The following is a 22,459-nucleotide window of genomic DNA, read 5'->3' as shown; positions in this document are numbered from 1 at the left end:
CCTGCAGTCTGGCTGCAGCATGCAGAGCTCCTGTCTGAGTCTCTCTCTCTCTCTCTCTCTCTCTCTCACACACACACTCACACACACACACACACACACACACACATCTCACTGAAAGCTCTCTCAGCTCAGCTGGCAATAAGCAGTTTCTGGCTTTACAAGTCTGGATTTACCCCCCACCACCACCTTCCCCCTTTCCCCCTCTCCATTACTTCAGAAGTCCCTTACATCCCCTGCTTCACTCATTACATCTCTTGCTTTACTCACCTCCTTCTCCCTTTCCATCTCTCTCACTCCCTCTCTCTCTCTCTCTCTCTCTCACTCCCTCTCCTTCTCTCTCTTTCTCTGGCTGTTTTTTTTATATACAACACCAGTATATATATATCTGGAGGTTTTTAATTATGTGATTCTGACCCTCTCACAGCTGATAAGTAAGTGTCTCTCCCTCTTTCTCTCTGCCCCTCTCCAATGTACCCTCTCTGCTACCCTTCAGCTTTAACTGCCCCGGCGTGTTGTGTGGGTCGCCCTGTCCAGCTCCTTGGCAGGTCATATTCATTCGCTCTGACACATGGCAGAAAATCAAAGCGCATGGTGCCAGCATCAGGCCGGGGGGGAAAGATCAACACTCCTGGAGGCAGGCACCTCGCCGCCGCTGTCTCGCCCAAAGGAAAACATGGCTTTGTCCGATGCTCTCCCTCTCTCTCTCTCTCTCACCCACACACACACACACACACTCTCTCTTACACTCTCTCTCACACACTCTCTTATTCTCTCACACACTTCCTCTTGCTCTCTCTCTCTTTCACACTCACACACACTCTCTTTGTCTCTGTCTCTCTATTACACTCTCTCTCACACACACACTCTCATAATCTCTCACACACTCCCTCTTACTCTCTCTCTCACACACTCACACATTCCCTCTTACTCACTCTCACACACACACACACGCTTCACTTCTCTTTTAGGATCCTTTTATCCCTCCTGAGTTTTGTAAAGATTGCTGCTGCCCATCACTTTCCACACCCATTCAATGAACTCCCGTCACTCAACTGTCCTAGTGCGTTTGTCATGGTGCCCTTATGGGCACTATATATAGGCTAGTGAATGTGTGACTCTATAACAACTCTTTTTCAGTGCTGACACTTTGTCATAACTATCAGCCTATTTGACTGTGTCATTAACTACCTGTGGCAGTTTTTTTCTATCTGGACTGGAGACACCCAAATTCTCCAATAAAACAAAACAAAGTCGATTGTCACATACCACTGACTGAGGTGAGTGAAGGCTACTAAGAAAATACGTTTGGGAACTTAAGTTGCTGGATGGCACTGTAGTGGTTCTTCCAAGAGCACAGGCATCAACTAAATTCTACTTAAATAGAATATTATGTACGTCTTGTCACTGAGTGAAAATGAATAACATCTCATGACATGCAAAACATTTTTAAAAAGTTAAACATACACACACACACCTTCGTGAACTCTAGAAACTCACGCTACATTTGCATACCCATTTCATTTACATTGTGCAGTAAAGCGAGAAGACGTGTCCACAAAGAGACAATGGGGTTAAATATTAACCTACACAAACCTCTCTTGGGACTAATCGTTATGTTATGTGAAAATTAGGAATATCAAATCACAAGAATAAAATGTAGGCTACTAGGGACATTAATTGGGCAACAGCATCCTATATAAATAGCTTATTTTGATTACCTTGCATTTCTGACGAGTAGGTGAGATGGCATTGCAGTGCCACGAGCAGAATAAGCAATTTTGTCAGCAGTCCGCGAAACTCCACTCTGCGCGTTCCTTCTCCCATTGATAGCGCTATCCTAGACACCTTTACGCGCAGTGGGGAAAAAACCTTTAAAAATGCTTTGCAAAAAAATGGTTTGCGTGTTTGCTGTAGACGTCTGCAATGTGCGCTCGTGATAATGCGGGCTTCTACACAGTTGGCCGGCTGAGTTGATGCGCTGACCTGCGCTTGGCTGAAGAATGTTCAACGGATGTCTTGATGCCGATTCACTCCGCTTGGGGTACCCAGCGCCGAACACGTTCCTCGTGCTAATGAGAAACAGTTGGACTGCAGGCGACAATTACTGTGTAGGAGGAGAAGAGAGATCTATCATCAGGCTATTGGAAATCTTGGAAATTGAAAATCCAGCTGCTGTCCGTCCTACGATCCGTCTCTGAACCACACTTCTGTGAAACGCGATTCCCCCTCTTTAAAGCACGCGTCTTCCTTACAATAGCCTAATGGACGTTTGTCAAGCAGATCTCATTGTTTGATGATGTACCGTAAAATTACTAACAAATTGCTGATAGATACAATTATATACTGGATGATTCAGCCTAAGTCCCTTCCTCCACTACTTATTTCTCCTTTGCAACACGTCTCCTATAACCTCACTAAACCCCCATGTATTTAACAGTGGGGTTTATAAAGGGGTTTCAGTTATTTGTTTGATTAACTTTTTTAGTTTTGTTTAGAGCACTATGTTAATGCAGTAGGCCAAACAAAAAGATATGATCGTTCATAGTTCTCTGGCCAAGTTTATTCACAAAATAGCTTTCACTCTCATCTGATAAAGCACATTTGTCTAGTTTAATTGTTTTTAAGAATTAATTTCTTATCATTTATATACTCTTTTCTTTCTTTCACTGTGGCTAGACACATAGTATCATCACAGGGGAGATGCATGGCCGCAAGCTGGACATCAGATAAACATTTATTCCTAATTTATGGACATAACGATAACATGTTATGGCTCGCATATACAAATTACTGTCTGCCTTAGCTCATTCAGTGCATCACCAAGGCAGCCAATCGCTCAGAAAGCTGTTACTGGAAAGAAGACAGGGACCATGAACCGCACCAAATGGCTTTTTTTTTCTAAGTGTAAGTGCCTTTGGACTAGGACACTACCAGCATGTAGCTCTGTCCATATCCCATTTTTAGAGACTCTTTGTTCATGGGACCATGGTGACACACAAACCACAATTCTAGTCAAACGTCCGACCGTGGCCTTGAGTAAAAGGCGGCTAGTTTTGCTAAACTTAAACCATTGAATGCACATTATAATGTTATAATGTTCCTAGTTTATTTCTTGCTTGTGACTCATACTTATATTCAACTTCCAAGTTATAGAGGTAGGTGTAGAGCTTGTCTAAAACAACCTCCAATGTCCTTTTAATATTTTGTTAGATACAGAAAATCTTTACATATACATTATTAATTTACATGTATTCATTTAGCAGACACTTTTCATCCAAAGTGACTTACATACAGTATGTCAACTATATTACAAGGGACTACACTGTCCCTGGAGCAACTCAGGGTTAAGTGCCTGGCTCAAGGACACAACAGTGGGATCCGGGAATTGAACCCACAAGTTTTCAGACTACTGCATGCTAGCCCAGCTCCTTAAACACTACGCTACCACCACTCACAGTCTGTTGTGGTTGAAGGTCTGGAGGGAGTAACAACGGGTTCGGAGATTAAACACACTAAACACTGAGTCAGGAGCCTTCAGTCTGTGAAAGATGACTTCATTTTTAATGACCTGAAATCAAGTCAATCAATTCTGTTTGCCTGAGTAAAAACCGGACAAAACATAAGTCAATGTGTTTTGAGACCTGAACCGAAAAATAATCACATAAACTCTGAAAAAGAGGTACTGTATACAGTACCATTACGGTTTCAAGATCTGGAGGAGCGTCTTGGTACAATACACAATCACATCAGTGTTTCCCTATTTCAGCGTAGCAATGAAGCCATAATGGCAAAATATTTAACAAATAAAAAATGAATAACATTAATATTAAGTTAACAAAGGGCATGTTCTACATGTGGCATAGTGTTTAACCAGTGATTACTCATGTGTGAGGTTATTGGTGCTCTTTGGCAGAGTAACTTAAAAAACAAAAACACACAAAAAAAAAAGGAATGGGAGAAAAGAGTTGCAGTCCCCAGTCCCTTCGAGTCAAAGTCTGTCACACAAGCACCTGTTCCCCTCTAACTGTGCCGTCCCCTACGGTCTCCACCATCTTCATCTTCCTGGTTCCGCTACTCATCTTCCTCGCCCTCCTCCTCCTCCTCTTCCGCTTCCTCTCTCAGAGGGCTGCTCTCTATCGCCCCCTGGGGGCGGATGTCCTTGAGGGAGACGATGCCTGTCAGGATGGCGTAGCCCAGCATAGCACCGATGGCCACCAGCGCAGACAGGAACTGGTTGCGTCTCTTGTGGGGCTCGTTGTCAAAGTCTCCGCCGTCGGGCTGGACGGACATCTTGCGAGTGGGTGGCTCTGAAATGGACAGAGGGTGGTTTGGGGTGGTGTTGGGGGTCAGTTGATATTGTTAAGACATGCAGAAGGTCAGACACAGGAACTGGAGTAACTTTTGGGTCACATTAGGCCGCACTGGTCCACATCACAGTCAAAGCATTGACCTGTTTTGAGGACGAGCTGGAACTAGAACGAATTCGCTCTGACAGGGACAGGTGGTGCATGATGTGTACGGTGTGGAGAACTGAAGCATTTGGCCAACAGTGCTGTTACATTTGAGTGTGAAAGTCAGTTTGCATATGTTTTGGATGACACATAAAACTGTTATTCCAAAGTGAATACAAAATGAAGAGTACAAATATACTGAATAACGTCTACACAGGAATGAATAACGAGCCCATGTCGCTTAGGATAAAAATGTTCCGCTTAGGTCCAGTCAACTTTTAACTTTTTAAACATAACATTAACATTCTCTAAGCGTTGCAAGTGAAAACGGTCACTAACCTCGGACATCGGAGGGGAAGTAGAGGACGAGGATGTTGGTGCAGAATTGCCGCAGGTTGTCAAGAGAGGTGAGATGGTTCTGGAGTTTTCCGTTAGGTAGTTTGATCTTCAGCAGAGGAGCCAGGTGGCCGAAGACGTACGCGTCCAGGGACGACGGCCTGGAGACACGCACCAGACGGACATCAATTCACATCGTCTCTGTCTCTCAGTAAACGTTCACACTTAAACATTTAGCTTGCGTTCCCATAGGTCATCATAACAACATTTGATAAATGTTTTTTTTTTTTATTACACGTGGGAACGGGGTATTTCCCTCCATCGAAGGTCACTTACGAATCTCCGAAGAAAAACTTGTGTGACCCCAGGCGCTGCGAGAGAAGAGACATGCACTCCAGAGCATCCTGGTAGAGCTACAGACAGATGGAAGTTTGGTTACAAAGCTGACCAATTAGTACGCACTCTTTCTATCTTCTGCTTACATACATCCATCTATTTATCTAGCTCAGGGATTCCCAAACTGTGGTACGCGTACCCCCGGTGGTACGCGAGCTGCTTCTAGGGGGTACGCGAGATGCAAAGGGCTATGGCGGACAGGTGTATAATGAAAATGTTAAATCTTTTGTAATTAATTCATGAATAAATACATAATTTCGAATCAGGTCATAATGATATGGAAACATGAAATTAAAGGATATCATTTATAAACTCTGTATGTGTTCATCAAAAAAAGGGCAGTCTATGACGCCTGGAATAGCTAATAGAATGCGTTACTTTTGAATGCGTTGGATGGTCCGTGGTCCGTGGAGAGAAAGTTTCGCGGATATAACAGGTTTTTGAAAACAACAAAAACAGAAAGGAGGGAAGGAGCAAAGGAGTTATTTCAGATGGGCAAGAAAGGTAACATTAAGCTAGGCTTTACATTTAAAAAACAAAGGTAGCCTAAGTTTAGCCTTTCTAGGCTGTATAGCCTAATGTTGTCCAAACGAATACATCCTTGTCAGGCGTTGTTGTAGGCCTATTATTATATATATCTTATATATATATATATATATATATATTATATATATCTTATATATTGTATGTGGATGTAGTTAGGCTACTATGCAGGCTACTTTTCATAACTTATTAACTGACCAAATGCACGCACCTAAAACCGGGAAACGGACAAATATTGTCAACGGGGGGGGGGGTACGCGAGCCGAATGTAGGTGGTGGTACGCGGGGGGGAAAGTTTGGGAACCGCTGATCTAGCTTATACAGTACAAGCACTACATCATGGCTAAAACTGAAAACGTTTAAAGCCCTATAACCATGATGATCCAATGCACCAATGTAAGCAGTGTAGTTATGTGCAATTACGTGACATTAGTTAAGTTACGTGAATAAGCCCACTATTTGCTCCCTCTCGTCTTTTCATTACCCTCCTTCAGTTCCAGAAACACTCAATTGGGTGGTTGCCACAGTAACCCAACGGTTAATCCCATTACCTCTGTGTTTTGTAAACAGTGGCCGTGCTTAGGCTACTTTTTATGAAGCCTGCTTGACCTCCAGGGTCATCCAAATTGGACTATGGAAGACGATCCTTTCATCAAATGAAGTCGAGACCGTTTATAGTAGCAGGCCATGAGTGATGTCCTGAAGCACCTGGTAAGGCAGTCGTGGCGTATCATAACAGCTATCTCCACGGCTTCATTATCGCCATTATTCCATCATTCATTTCCTACCCCTCTCTATCCCCTCTTCTTTTCCTCCTTGACTGACCTCTTTTTCTTCTTGTTTTTCTGCCCCCTTTCTTGCCATTGCTTTCTCTACCACTTTACTTGACCTCTCTCTCACTTCACATCTTAATCATCTTCGATCTGCGGTTACTTTCTCTCCCTCCATCTGTCTTCCTCTTTGTCTTTCCCTCCATCAGAAAGGTTTATGGCTCCACTGACGTTTGTTTTGAAGTGGCCCTGACTTATGAGGGCAGCCTCAACAGATTTTTGTTTCTCTTTCGCTAAAAATTGTAAGATGTGGCATTTGGTCCTGGCAGAGATCTGCGCTCTCCAACCCACTGCCTCTCTCTCCAGATGCTCCTCTGGCTCCTGCACTGGGCTCCGTCATGACCATCGTCATGACCATCCGCAATCTCCACCCCCCCCCCCCTTCCTTTTCCTTTTTATGCTTTCTTTCTTTATTTATTTCATTCTATAATTCTTCCTTCCTTTCCTCTTTTTCTTCTTCTCTTTCATTCTTTCTTTCTTACTTTCATTTATAATTTTTTTGTCTTTCTTTCCTCCTTTACTTCCATTCTTTCTTTTCTCTTTCTTTCTTACCTTCCTTGCTTTTCTTTTTCATTCTTTCTTTTCCTCCTCTCCTCTCACTGCTGCGGTCCCCCACTCTCTAACCTCACCTCTTTCTCCAGCTCCTCTCCCGGCTCTAGGAAAGGGTCCCCCCTGACCAGCCCTCACCTCTTTCTCCAGCTCCTCTCCCGGCTCTAGGAAAGGGTCTCCCCTGACCAGCCCTCACCTCTTTCTCCAGCTCCTCTCCCGGCTCTAGGAAAGGGTCCCCCCTGACCAGCCCTCACCTCTTTCTCCAGCTCCTCTCCCGGCTCTAGGAAAGGGTCCCCCCTGACCAGCCGCAGTCGCTCCATCTGCTGGTTGTGCATGCGGTTGGGCAGCAGGAAGTTGAGGGGGAAGGTGATGTTCTCCGCATACCAGCGACGCGTCACATCCACGTAGTTCTTAGCATCCACCCACAGGGTGTAGATCTGACGAGGATCATACAAAACAAACAAACAAACAAACCAAACAAACAAACACAACAATCATAATCATATACTGAACCCAAGAAAAACAAAGGGTACTGGTGGAAGAGAAAAGAAGCAGAAAGGTGAGAAGAGATGGAGGGTTAGGAGAAAGGTGAAAGGAGTTTTTTACTTGTTGTTGCAATGGTAATCCTGCTCAGTACGAGAGTAATTATGACAAGTAATTATGCCCTTAATGAGTGATTGCTCTTCAACTTATGCTTGTTTACACATTCAGTCATTCTTTCATATGAATTTATTCATTAACGCTCATGTTTTGGATTTAAATGGACATTATGTTGAAGAAGATTACATTACAGGCATGCAGGCGTTTAAAAGGTTAGGGTTGACTTGTCCCAGCCTGAGACCTCTCAGGCCTGTAAGGGTCAGCAAGAGGGACATAAAAGGACAAGCAAAGGCAAAAATATATACTATTCATTCTGAGGGTAACAACAAATAGTTAACAGCAGTTAGGTTTTAGTATAATACCAGTTAGCATTTCAGTTTTAGATTAGGTTTGAGGAGCTAGAATTCAGTAGGACTGTACTGGTGTACAAACACAGAATAGGCTGGGAAAGGGACATGGCAAGGTCATGGACATAAATTACGATCGGGTCACGGTTAGGGATGTAGGTCAAAGGGGCTGGGTCTAAGGTCGCAACCAGTCAGGGGCCAGGTCAGGTGTTGGAGTTTAAAACAGAGAGTTACGTCGCTGTCAACGGAGATGCATTCCTTGTGCATGTCTTGGTGGGAGATGCCTTGGAGTATCATAAAGATATAACACGTTCATCTTTCTACAGGCTTGTACAGTATGGGACAATTTCTCCCACATGTGTAAGGGTGCGCAAGTCAAAGCGCGCAACTAAGCTTTTTTCCTGCCTCATGCATTCTGCCCTTCACTTAAGTCTGTCATTTACGCGCCATGAAGCCAGTTACGTGTTTTGGGAGGAGCTACTCCAAAATCCCATACAACTCTTACGCGCATTCTGCCACTGACTTCAGCTCTTTTGAAGGCCGCATTAACCCATTCGCGCTGGATGCTGCAAGGAGAAGCAGCATACTGCTCGATGTCGGCAGTAGGCCTAGTTCTAAATACATGTAGGTTACGCAGAACTTTGGATATGGCTTTATGTTTTTTCCCCATTACAGTGTCACACAGGTGGCATATTTTTAGTGAAAACCCTGTCATAATCACCCCGTTTGGATACTGGAGCTTACCGACTGTGCACCTTCAGTTTTAGCTTGACGTGAAGTCATCATTCCATGGCCTATTTCGTTCGAATCTGTCCATTTCTTTCCAACTTGACCAAAGTCATCCATACATACACAACTGCACTACGACGCCTGTCGAGCAGCAATTATCGTTTATATTCTCCTGTCTGATTCGTTTCTATGGGTGGCTGGTATTGTTATGCCAGCCTCTCTACTGTATTTGTAACTGCAGATGTCAGTCTACAGCTTCGTTATCATCGAAAATGATCGAAAATTATAAGAAGCAGCTGCCATTGAAACTTTCTTTCTCAACAGTGAGTTTTAAATTTTGAATCTACACACCTCAAGCACATCTTGACTTTTTATAAACAAACCTCAGAGCAAAAGTGACATTCATCATTTTGCTGTAGGCTGTTTGCTATTCAAAGACTTGTTTGTGCTCTTTCTGGAATTAAATGCCATTCAGAAGGTCAATAAGAAAGCCCATGTTCCACATTTTTATATCAACCTAAATTAACGAGGTGGGGGGATCACTTTGGTTCTATTTTAAATAAATCACGCTTCTTTCATAAGGCCACCTTGATTTCGAACTTGTTGGGTGTGACAGATGCGGGAATGGGAGAATGCACATAACTGAAAAGTGCGTAACTGGAAGCGCACGATTTACGAGCGAATGGGAGAATTCAGCCCTATATGTATGCTTAAGTATATCATACTTTTGCATTTGCACATATGTACATTTATAGATCTAATCATATGTTATATCTCACTGCCCCCTTCTTCCTAAAGCAAAGATTGTAGAACGCTCCGCTTTTACATCTTCACCCTCATCTGTGGACTGAATGTTCCTGTCTTAACACATGGTTCATATAAATGTTTACAACTGTCTTTCCTCTACCACCCCAATCCCCCAATAAAAAGTTGCATCACAAGAAAATAGATTACACCTGCTCTGCTGCTGTACTGTAAGAAAAGGGTCTTTATTATGGAGGCTACTTAAAACATAAAAAAAAACATTTCTGATGATGCTCAGTGCCTTACTCTTCCATACTCTGCGGGGACATAACATCAGAGTTTGGAGAGCCTCAACCCACCGACAAGTCAGTGGGGCCAAGGAGGAGACCGAGCGAGACAAACCACTGCAAGGCCATCATCTCTTCTGACTAGACATCCTCTACATGCTGTGTCAACACGACTATGTCTCCTTTTATAGAGGAAATGGAAGCTTCAATACAGGCAGTAGGTGTCATTGACACAAGGAGAAAGACCTAAAGGCCAGCCAAGTCCCCTAATCACTTCTTCAATCTGGTATGAGCTCTGTTGGAATTTGCCAAATCTAAATTGCTAATACGAAATACAAGGGTGGTTCGGATAAAATAATGGGGAAGACTGAAGACATGGCTAATTTTGTTAGCATGTCCTTTTGGGTTTCAATTCTGGCTAACCTTGTAAGTGTGGAGAAAACGGTTCGGCTATCTTCTTATACATCAACAGAAACATGTGTTAGTCGGCATCTATGCAAATTACTTGATTTTGCAAGAAATAAGGATAACATTTGTGGGAAAGTGGGAAAATACATCTGCTACCGGGCATTTTCCCACTGTTCAGCTATACTCGACTGAGTACGATGGGACAGCAAGCTTCAAAGGTCACGTCGGGACAACTTCTCAGAAGTAGCGATATCTCCTACCGATTGGCTTGTCAGGAATTGTTCATTTGGTTCATTTTTAAAGATGCCCAATGTTCCTAAATCCTCAGGGTTCCACCAGCTCTGGCACAGCCTAAAAGTCAAACAGCCTTTTCACATTTAGATAGCAATCAAAAGGCATGGCAGGACAGCTTTTATGAAACACTGACAGACTACTGTGTGTGTCTAGGGGGCAGGTAGCCCGGTAATGAGAGGCAGATGCTGAGGACAACGAGGAAGACATGAAGGAGATGAGAACAGAGAATGTTAGGTTACACTTTACTTGAAGGTATCCAGAGCCCTAGAGAGAGATCTATCTATAAGGCTCTGAAGGTATCTACATAAGAGTGACATGACACTGTCATGAACGTGTCACATTATAAACAAGTCATAAACGTTTATGACATAACGCTTCTGTCACTCGCTTTTAAAATTTCACCTATTAAATCAATTTCCAACTATCTTGGTAAACGGTTAATTGGTTAATTTAAGGTGCGTAATTTTTTTTTAAGGAAAATGCCTCACAATTCTCTGATTGCAGCCTTCTAAACTAATATTTTCAGCTTTACTTATTCTTCCATAACAGAAAACCAAATATCTTTGGCATGTGGACAAAACAAAGCATTTTAAAACATAATCTTACACTTTTTGAAAAAGGCTTGCACCATTTTCTGACATGTCATCAATAAACAACTAATCAACTAAATCACTAATGTAGAAAATATTTAAGGTTAATCGACTATGAAAATAAGTTAATTGCACCCCTTGACTAAATTGTCTTTGAACATTTCTTCCATGTGTTGAATTCAAATCTATATTAAAGGTGCTCTAAGCGATGCTGGGTAATGTCTCTTCTGTTGACTTTCAAACAAAACTGAGAGCTAGCTCGCTACTTCCTCCCCCTCCCTCCTGTGCTGCTCCCGTGCAATTGAAACTCTCCTAATCGCGCATCTCGTCTGTGATTTGCTGGAACAGTTTGTTATGTTTTTAAGGGCTAGGTTTACCCAGGTTGTTTTTGTTGCCGTTTTTGGAGCCTAGGCTGTCCACAGAGATTGCGTTTTTTTTACAGTGTATTCAGGACACAGACAGCTAGCGGTTGGTTTGGTGATGTTTGCAGTAAGTGACATAAAATGTTTTAGCCTAAAAAAACACGTGCCATCACTTAGAGCACCTTTAAATTGCTTACTTGCCAATAGCAGTTCATGAGTAAGTATGGGGGGGGGGTCTTTAAATCACCTTTACAATGGACTGCTTTGAACATTTCTTCATCATTTTGAGTTCAAATCGTTATAAAAGAACTAAACTTTATAACAGTACATGATGCATAACTAATGGAGGCCTTAGCTGATGCAATCTCTTCTAGGGGACTTGGCTAGCATGCAGTAGTCTCAGAAGCTAATGGGTTCAAGGTACTTAACCCCAAGTTGCTCCAGGAAGACTGGCTCCCTATAAGTCGCTTTGGATAAAAGCATGTGCCAAATGCATAAGTAAGTAAATTACAGCTCCATTAAAATGGTTGTTTTATCTTTTTTTTTTTTTTTTTTTTTTACTCATACCAGTGCAGGGAGCAGTTTTTCTTCCAGCAGCGAGACGAAGGCCAGTGTGTCGGCTCCTTCCTTGGCTGAAAGGTCGTAGTCTGCATTATACTTCTGCAAAGAGGGAAAGATACAAATGCCACTCAGTCTCCTTGTGTTAAGTCACAATCACATATAAAAGTGAGTAAATATTATCTTTGTCTTCTTGTAAATTACATAATGGTTTCTGGCTCTAGCAAATATTGTAATTTATGTTGATGTATTAATGTTATTGTTTACCCTTTCAATCAGCTGCTCTAATTATCCTTAATTCCATATCAGACCATGTTTTTAGTTTTTACATTTCATGCTAGGTAGGCAAAGAGCAAAAGACATTTTTAAAAACACCAGCTGTGTATCAAAGCCCACCATCGCTCCACGAGACCCAGGGGCCCATACACGTCTGTGCCAGTACTACCCACTACCCATAAAAACCATGTGCCAAGGCCCACAGCGGGCACAGACGTGTACCCACCGCTCTGCTCTGTTTGATACTGCCAGCAACGAGTGCCATTACTCTCTGCATGTAAAAGCAAAGACACTTAACTCACTACGACTCAGATCCCGACTTACAAAGAGACCTAAAAGAGCCCTTTTCACACCTCATTAACACGCTGCTTCCTTATTTACGAATAACAGGCCAATCAAGGCTCAGTCCAAACTCTGCCAGGCTCCCGTGTTGGCCAGGCACTGCGCTTAGTTGTGGTCTCATGCCAAACAGAGGGGAGCTAACTGCGGCTAATGCCTTCCAGCTGGGCATCACACGTGGTGGATTGGATTGGATTGGGGTGGACGGGCTCGGAGAAGGGCAGGTGAGAGGACAAGCTCTGGCTTTAGGTGAAGCGCCCACTCAGAGCAACAGGAGTTCAATCCAGTAGGAAGACACACACACACACACACACACACACACACACACACACACACACACACACACGGAAGGCAAACTGTGGTCTCTCTGATTGCTAATGATGCTTTTGGGAATGACTGGTAAGGTAAGGTGTCAATTATAAGTGTTTAGATTTTATATCAATATTAAAAGATAACATAAATGTGGTGGAGGAATTGAATTTTTCCTTCTACCATGCATGGTGTCAACCACATCCCCCACCTCCCTCTATACAGCATATTGTATACAGATGTACTGTATATACTGTAGGGACACCTCAGCTGTGGCCGTCTGTCATGCTTGTTGCTGTGTGATAGAAATGTGGATGTGAACGATTATAAGTAAACATAACAGTTTACAGAGCCCCTAAATGTGCCCAATATCTTCACTACGTCTTACGTAACAGACCACATCTGACGGTGGTGAAGCACGTGTGTCATATACAGACATGGAACACAAGGTGTGTTTTTCGCTGACGCTAACGCTGTTTATGAGATTCCTCGAGAAGTCATAAAACAGTAGTGTACCTTATTATGAAAATATTTGGCTTTTGCTGCACTAAGCCCTCTGTGCTTTAAGACTGTGATCATGTCTCGGTTAAACACACACGTGCACACACACACACACACTGAACACAGGGTGTCTGCAGGAGCCTTGCTGACGGCATACCATGTTAATTTCAACCTCAGAGACAGAAGGCCCCTGTAACATCCTGTTCCACGATGACTCTACGAGACCATCAAATGCCTCCAGATGTCAAAGTCGCACTGTTCTATACATGCTGTAATTGCTGTGTCCATATGCATGTGTATGTGTGTCTGTGTGTGTGCATGCATTTATTTAACAGTGTCTGTGTGTGTGTGTGTGTGTGTGTGTGTGTGTGTGTGTGTGTCCATATGCCTGTATTTAACAGTGTCTGTTTGTTTGTGTGTTTGTTTGTGTGTGTGTATGTGTGTCCATATGCCTGTATTTAACAGCGTCCGTGTGTTCGTGTTCGTGCGTGTGTGTGCATGTGCCTGCTTGTGTGTGTGTGTGTGTGTGTGTGTGTTTGTGTCCATATGCCTGTATTTAACAGTGTCCGTGTGTCCGTGTGTTCGCGTGTGCGTGCGTGCGTGCGTGCGTGCGTGCGTGCACGTTCTTATGTGCGTGTGCAAGCGAGTATCCATATGCATGTATCTAACACAGCTCTTTTCATGGCTTTTGTGCATTTCTATTTGTAAGCTTTCTGTTTTGGTGAAGTCGTCATTTGAATAAACCGGGGAACAATCACCCATTTCCAGGAAAGCAGAACTCAAAATTTACGTTTATTTTTATTTTACACTGACTATCCTCTTCACCTGTTTTCTCTCCCTCTATCTGCATTTGTGTGTGTGTGTGTGTGTGTGTGTGTGTGTGTGTGTGTAGTAAGTCAAGCAGAGCCTTCACCTGTTCAGTTTTCTGGTGGAGGGCTTAGACATTTAGGACTTCAGGTCACTCACCTGTTTCCGGAGGTTAATGATGATCTTACTGGGCTGTGAAACACTACCATTTTCTCTGGTCTTCAGTGCAGGAAGAATACCTAATGAAGAGAACAGCACATAAACGAAAAGTACAGACCCAGACATAATGTTGTAGAGGGATCTTATAGTAGTTAACAGTTATCATGGCTTTCATGAGAGAGAAAGTGAGTGATAGAAAAGCAGAGAAAAAGAAGAACACAAACGTGGGTGAGAAACAGCAAGGAACTAGTTAGCTAGTGTGGAGGAAGTCAGGTGATCCATGACCTTTTGACCTCTGACTCTACGACCTGTGGCCCAGTGAAAGTGAGAGTGGGGGTGTAAGACCTCCACTCATCGTATATCATGCAGCTCCTCTCAACCACAACTTCCTTTTTTGGGGGGCGGGCACGTCGCTGGTAAGTATGTAGGTTTCTTTGGGGGTGGGATCACTGGTAAGTAAGTATGTAGGTTTTTTGGGGGTGGGGTCGCAGATAAGTATGTAGGTTATTGAGGTTTCACTCAAAGTGGAGTCAAGTGGTTCCATCACCCGCTGGCCTCCCCAGTAATGATCCCGTAACCTTTGACCCTCGCATTACTGTGTCAGGGGGAAAGTGTTGAAATGTTTTTCACCTCTTTCAATTGCTCCCCCCCCCCCCCACTCACCACTTCCACCACCACTTTCATTCATCAAGTTCTCTTTCTCTCACCAGACTGTCAGTCTTAGTGCAATGCAGACTCACCGGTGGGACTCCTCCAAGGGTTGGTGATTTTGTGAACTTTGAGTGGCGCCCCAGCAAACTTGGCATAGGCCTGAGAGAGAGAGAGAGAGAGAGAGAGAGAGAGAGAGATAGAGAGAGAGAGAAAGAGAGAGAGAGAGAGAGAGAGAGAGAGAGAGAGAGAGAGAGAGAAAGAGAAGGGATGGAGAGAAAATGAAGGAAGGAGAGTGAGAAGAGATGAGCTGGTGAGGAAGAAAACGCTTGAACTTGAACACATCTGATCAAACACTTTTCAGATCTTTTTAAACCTTTTAGCATCAAAACCCCACACCATCCCGCTGATGCTGAGTGATCAAAGAATGTTTAATCTCATTAGAAGACGAGTGAAGATTAACGGAGGATTAGGCTAGTCCGATTCTGAGAGAGTGAGGCAGACCACGGCAGAAAACCCTGCAGCAGCAGCCATGCTGAAGACTAAGGTCTGGGCTTCGCTTAAGACTAAGGTCTGGGCTACGCTGAAAGTACAACTGTAGCAGTGTGTACGCCGTGTGCACTGCAATTAACTTCCACTATAATCAATGGAACTGGCTACACCAGACGCGATAGCAGCGAGGATGTGCTGCGGACTAGGGCTTTGCAATTAATCAAAAGCATTGATTAATGATCAGTTATGACTTCCGAATATGAAAACAACATACCGGTAGTTGAAATAGAACGATTATTTGCTGTTGAATGCTGTCGTTTCCAAAATCACTGAATAATCGTGTTGAATAATTGTGATCTCAATATTGACCAAAAATAGTGACCATGATTATGATTTTTACCACATTGGACATTCGAAAGAAAGTAGAGCAGTTCTCTATTTCTATTGTGGTACAGCCCAGGCACTCAGTGTAGCCTGGACAAAAGACCTGCTTTTCTTGCTCCACTTCAGTTTGCATTGTCAGTGTAGACTGGAAAAAAAGACCTGCTTTTCTTGCTCCACTTCAGTTTGCATTGTCAGTGTAGCCTGGACAAAAGACCTGCTTTTCTTGCTCCACTTCAGTTTGCATTGTCAGTGTAGCCTGGACAATAGGGGTGGGCGATATGGACAAAAAATAATATCACGATATTATCGCAGACGATATATATCGCCCACCCCTACTGGACAAAAGACCTGCTTTTCTTCTACAACAACCAGCAGACACAACTGAAGGCCATTTAGTGGAAAATGGTGCATCTGGACCGGCTCCAAGCTTGTCAGATTTGTAAACAAGTTTAAGTCTGCATCACAGCTGCATTTCATTAAAATGCACCAACATCCATAACCATAGGGGCTGAAACAGCATCATCTGACAGCAGCACAGGCTGGCTACCCCTCCATGGGTGGCAGGAAGACTAAACAGAGAGAGAGAGATAGATAGGGAGAAAGAGAGAGAGAGAGAGAGAAAGAGATAGATCGATAGAGAGAAATAGAAAGAGAGAGAATGAGAACACACATAAGAAATAATATAAAAGAGAGAATGACAAAGAGAGAGAATAAAGTGTGTGTGTGTATGTGTGTGTGTGTGTGTGTGTGTGTGTGAAAGAGAACAGAGAAGGATGCTGAAGGATCTTATGAGGCTTGTCTGAGGTACAACCCCTGTTTGCCTAACAGTCAGGAAACCACTATTAAAAACATCAAATGAAAATATCCCCATTGGCACATTCCAATGCGTCTCTGAGGTCTGTCTAGCCCTCAGCGCCCCCGCCCCCATCTTGTATTAATTGCTTTTGTTTATCTGGCAATATGAAAACAAAGGGTAAATTTCACTTGATGGCAAGCCAATGATAAATTACTCAAGACACGAACAAGCCTATGGTCAAAACTTTACCACCACACACTAGACCATGACAGTGCAACTCTCCGTGGGGAGGGTCTTGATTTGGTGAGGACGAACACGATTTTACAGAGCCATAGTATCTGGGCCTTGTTGGATGGAATAAACATTTCTGGTCAAAGTCAGTCTTAAATGTCGGTCTAGTGTATCTTAAATGTAGGTCTCTTACGTCATGCTCTTAATCAAAGAACAAAAAGGGAGCCGAGGTTTTAAACTCAAGTGTGTGTGTGTGTGTGTGTGTGTGTGTGTGTTAAAGGTTTTAAACTCAGGCGGACAGTCCTGTATAGCCTGTAAAAAGAGGCCCTGGATGCCAATCTCTGAGCCTGAGCAACCAGAGCTCCAGAAGCCAACAAAGTTGGACATCAGACAAGGCAGTATGAAAACGGAGAGAGTGAGAGACAGAGATAGAGAGACAGAGAGAGAGACAGAGACAGAGATAGCGAGACAGAGAGAGAGAGAGCAAGAGAGAGACAGAGACAGGGAGAGAGACAGAGATATGTGTGTGTGTGTATGTGTGTGTGTATGTGTGTGTGTGTGTTGAGTAATGGTGGGGCCCTCAGCGACTCTCCGCACTAAACATAAGCAAACACATAAAGAACCAGATGATGGCGGAACATTTTGTGGTCCTGTGTTAACAAAAAAGCTGTCTGAGCTGTGGTGGGAGATCGTATGACATGGCTGCACAGCCAGGAGCCCCCAGCCGCTTCTCTGTGGATTTAAGAGACTTCACAGCAGTGCTAGCCTCTAACACCTTGAGGCATTCGAACAGAAATAGCACTAAAGAGACCTGCCACTATTTACGTTTTGTGTAGCCTGGAGTTCAATGCAAAGCAAAGCATAACAAAAAGTAGGCCTAAGTTTTGCAAGGTGACCTCTTCTATATATTTTTTCAAAGCACCTCTACATTCTTTCTCCCAGCACATAGTACTGCTACCCTATACAAACACTGAGATAAAAGCCCACCACTCTTTAGACGGACCACTGACAGCATACAACATGGGGTCTAGCTCTCATAATTAGAGGTCAGTCAACCCCCCCACCCCACGCCAAACCACCCTCAAAGACTGACTGTGACCACAGTGTCTCCTTCCAAAAGTATAGCCATGGTAAGGGGACACCGTATCCTGCTCTCCCAAGTCTCCTGAGTGCGCTTGGTAACCGTAAACCGTCGATCCCTCTCTGCTGGTCGACTCCCGAGACAGGAAATGTCTCAGCGTAAAAGAAAGATTAGAGAGGCTGGGGTGAAGAAATAAGTTTAAATATTTTCCTACCATTAACTCAAGGATTACCCATGTCTGGTGAAGGCAGCAGGAGGGAAGTGGGGAGGGAGAGGGGGGGGAGGAGGTTTATTGGATATGTTTATTCAGCTAGAAGAGGGGTAAAAACCTTTTAGGGTCACCTTTCAAGTGACGACTTACAGAGCCATAGTAAGGGACTGAGGCAACTCTAAGGCAGGGATCATACTGACCAGCGGCAAGCGGCAGGTTTCCTATTGTTCTCTATTGTTTGGCAGCGGAACGGTGGCAGTGCTAGCGTTGAACAAGCTGAGTGTGGAACTTGGTTCAACTTTTCAAAGCGCAACGCGAGCGTATTCAATTGTCAGTTTAGGCAAGCCGTTTGTGTTACTTAGGAACGAGAAAGAACTTGTTATGGTCTGAGCGTTGTGTTATGCTTTGCGCTGCCGCTTGCCAATGTGATCCCCTCCTAATGGCAACACGAGGCCAGCTGCATACAGCTGTTGTTCTACTGACCCACTGCTCTGCTAATCTGGTCCAGTAAAAGCAGAAGACTCTGAGTGGACAAGGGAGGCAGGAGAAGAAATCTCGCTTCTCGCTTCTTGCCCCAGGCTGGGATTACGTCACCGCCGTCTGTCACAGTGCTAACATTTCTGGAGGGGACCTCTAAGCTAGGCCTATATCCTGCCTATTAACTCATGAAGTAACAGATGTAACATGCACAGAGAGAGAGAGAGAGAGAGAGAGGTAGAGGGAGAGAGAGAGAGGTAGAGGGAGAGAGACACACACACACAGTCACACACACACAGAGAAAGAGAGAGAGAGAGAGTGAGAGACAGACAGACACCCAGAGACACACAGACAGACAGACAGACACACACACACACACATGCACACAATAGCAGTAAAATCAACATTCAAACTCAACAGTGCCCCTGAGTGATGGATTGTTCATAGGAAGCCAGGCGCGCCTAGACATTTTTGGGAGGAGGGGATGGGTCTTTGTATATTTACATTGTTTTCCCTGTTTGTTGCCCCCTCCCTCTGTTTGTTGCCCCTTTATCTTTCTCTTAGAAATGGAGTGCTGCTATTTAGGCAGCTGTGACAGAGAGCTGGATAATCTCCTCCCTCAGACAACAGGCACCCAGGAGCAAACGACACAGCTAAATGATTTAAAAACAGGTCAATTTCTACAAAAACAGCAAAGCAATTATCCAAGTACCCGACTTCACTGACTGGCTCCAGTTATGTATGCTTACAATGTATAAATATATAAATTAATTTAATGTTAATGTTGGGCTATATATTATTTATGCTTCAAATGTAATAGTACCCAAACTAAATATATTTACCCCAAAAGATGAGGAACAGACTGGCTGCAAAACAGGTGTCCTGCCTTGATGAAATGTTTTAAAGGTTTTTTATACCTTAAAATAATGTTTCCAAAATCGTTTCAGTGGTTCATCAACTCGTAACAGGGTGAACGGCAATTCTGCATTTGCGGCACTCTATCGGCTAAACCGCACTATGTAAGTTTGCCAGATCGGGTAGCGGATCTGTAGTTCTGTAGTACTTTTATAAGTCATGCAAAATATTGTACCTTGTCTGTGGACATCGTTATTTGCAAAGCCGGTGCTGGATGAACAAATAGCGTGCGTGCGACAGAGGGAAAGTTCTTTGGTGTTGCTTTAATACATGAGCAGGATGGAATGTTACTAGGCCTTTGGCTACTTGACCCCATGGCATAAGGCCACTCTGTTAGATTTATCAAGATCATTAGTCAGCTGACAACATGTTTACCATACTGCTGGAAAAGGCATTACTTTTAAGAAGTTCTGAGTTGCTTCTGAATTATTTGACTAAGGCTAAATTAATGAGGGCCCTTAGAGGTGTTTATCAATACCTTCTAAACACGTCCTGGCACAACTGCATCTACAGAGACCAAGTCCGATATATGACATTAATTTAAAAAAAAAATCCCAATCCCAATAGATGCAGCCAGTGAGCCCTTCGCTTTACAAAGTGACCTGAAATAGGGAATGACATCCCCTTAGGCAATTATAATGCATTTGACATTTCAACCACACTAGCAACTCTTATCTTAACTTATCCACTGTTGCTTTTATGCTAATGCCTGATGTATTTGTTGTTCCTTGCTACCGTCGTTCAGGACAGGCAGCTTGTCACAGAAAATAGCACTAATATAACAAGTGTTCCACATAGCGTAAAACACACCTAGCTATGACAGCTTTTCTATGACACGATGGGTGGGTCACCTCACCGAGACAGCTAATTCATATATCTGGCGTACTTCAAGACAAAACTAGCTTCCAAGCTTAGCAATTCTACCGCTGATCCATTATTATTACCACAGACCGTGGATCTTACCAGGACAGTTAAACAGTCAGCGTCTACAGAGGGTAAACCCCAGTCGCCTTTCCAACTGTACAACTCCAAGGGGGCAGCCATGTTTTAGTGACAGAATGACTTTTCACTCGGAAGTACTTCACACCGAAGTCACACTGTTGCTGTTGCTATGGTTTCTGTCAATTTCTCTACCTGTGCTACTGTATCAGAACAGTTTAGGTATCTTTGACTGTTTGGATCAGGACAAATGTCTGTCAGAGCAGTAGGGGGAAAGTCAGCGTGCATGAAGATTTGTTTTTAAACACCCAGGCAACCGAGAACAGGAGGTTCAACACAGGAACCATGTTTTTACCATGCACATACTCCGGCCGCTGGGTGGCGCCAAAACACTAAACTAGGCAATTCAATTCAGTTGAGGAGGGCTATGGAATGACCCTGTATATAGTCTATGGGAATTACATTTTTTTTAATTGCCAAAGCATAACAATAGCAATAAACACAGTAGGCCTATACATGCACAATGTAAAGATGGCAAAGATGATGATGATGATGATAATGATGGTGATAACAATGATGATGGTGATGGTGTGTGTGTGTGCACATGCATTTGTGTGCAGTTGCAATGGTGTGGCCTATGTATTCATTCATAGTACAATGGATATGTCTATGCATGGCCTCAAACTGTTTTATTTATGGCTCTGATTTGAGAAAAGAGACTACAACATGAGCTTCATATGACATTCTGTCTTAATTTGAGTGATGAATGGGTAGGCCCAGAGCGGTATAGAGTGGTGACACTCCCATAAAAGACCGTGGGAAAAAATGACAGCGCTTTTCCAAGCCAGTTTCCGGATTATGGGAGTTTGAGAGTTTCTGAAAATGGCCAAGGACTTGGTCAGTAGTCAATGAGTTAATTGATCACGCTTTCCAGCATCCAGAAATACATCCCTCCCTCCAGCGATTCAGCCATTCAGCACAGTTTTTTTGGAACTGTTGATCGCGTGGCAGCGATATCATAGAGTGTCTCAACTCTCGCTTTCTAGCTCTAGGCCTATACCTTTAAATATGTAAATAAGTATTTATAAGGTTATCTATTGGGGTAGTTTTATTATAAGGAACCTTTGTCTGTGTTTGTCTGTGTTAACAATTACATAAACAACATGTTACAGCCTTTTGGGAAATGATTATTAAAAATATTAAATGTGTATGGCTTTTCTTGCTTTTCTTGTGTAATTTTCATATGCACTGGGTTTTCTGAAGCCCCATCTCACACAATGCAATACATGCAACATCACCAAAATATGTTTTCCTAGTTCAGGCATCCTTCCCTCTTTTTTTCACTAGTTGGCCTCCATTGATACCACTAGGTGGGGCAAATGAGATGGGCCTAGCAGAGCTGAGGCCATGAGGCCTAGTTGGAAGTTTGCTGGTTAGAAAATTCAGTGGTCGCGTGTGAATTTCTTTCCCTAGTTTATCATTTCACTGGTGTAATATTGAACATAGACAACATTACGACACAGAGGTGACAAGTAACACCATGAATTAAGTACTATCTAACACCATGGTAGAGGCGGTGATAAACCCCTCTTTATCCAACAGGGACAAATGTGGGGGGAGAAATAAACAGCGATGAATGTTTCAAACCCATTAAGTTGCTTAGTTTTGTTTACCGCATATGAAGGCTTGTAAACACCATGGATATTATAAAGCTCTATAATATCTATGGCAAACACCACCTTGATCAAACAATTGATTCTGTAAGCATATTACTGAGACACACCTGCTGCTGATTGGAGCCAAGCAAGGATCACCAGTGTGTGGTGACAGCCTCCTAGCTGTTCAGCTGTGTCAGCTGTTGATGAACCTT

General features: G+C 43.4%; 2 protein-coding genes across 2 annotated transcripts in view; both read right to left on the bottom strand.

The window, feature by feature from the left end:
* Positions 1 to 2,026, bottom strand: part of LOC143140378 (thrombospondin-3b-like) — a 16,559-nt gene extending 14,533 nt beyond the window's left edge. Inside the window, exon 1 of the mRNA XM_076301197.1 lies at positions 1,719 to 2,026. Within this exon, the coding sequence (XP_076157312.1) occupies positions 1,719 to 1,824 (106 nt within the window). The 5' untranslated portion in view covers positions 1,825 to 2,026. The remainder of the gene's footprint in view (positions 1 to 1,718) is intronic.
* A 1,511-nt stretch (positions 2,027 to 3,537) lies between these two features.
* LOC143140379 (metaxin-1-like) lies at positions 3,538 to 20,694 on the bottom strand. The gene is made up of 8 exons (XM_076301198.1): positions 20,614 to 20,694; positions 15,156 to 15,225; positions 14,416 to 14,495; positions 12,034 to 12,126; positions 7,360 to 7,542; positions 5,124 to 5,200; positions 4,791 to 4,948; positions 3,538 to 4,307 (listed from the first exon to the last, which is right to left on the bottom strand). The coding sequence occupies exons 1-8, from the start codon at positions 20,692 to 20,694 to the stop codon at positions 4,072 to 4,074; spliced, it is 978 nt and encodes a 325-aa protein (XP_076157313.1). The 3' UTR covers positions 3,538 to 4,071.
* Between the last annotated feature and the right edge of the window lie 1,765 nt (positions 20,695 to 22,459).

The sequence above is a fragment of the Alosa pseudoharengus genome, unplaced genomic scaffold (assembly GCF_046254945.1).
Source record: "Alosa pseudoharengus isolate Yale_2024_CS ecotype anadromous, Long Island Sound unplaced genomic scaffold, YU_APseudo_1.1 YU_APseudo_1.1_scf_23, whole genome shotgun sequence".
Taxonomy (NCBI): Eukaryota; Metazoa; Chordata; class Actinopteri; order Clupeiformes; family Clupeidae; genus Alosa; species Alosa pseudoharengus.
This window is presented reverse-complemented; position numbering and strand designations above follow the sequence as displayed.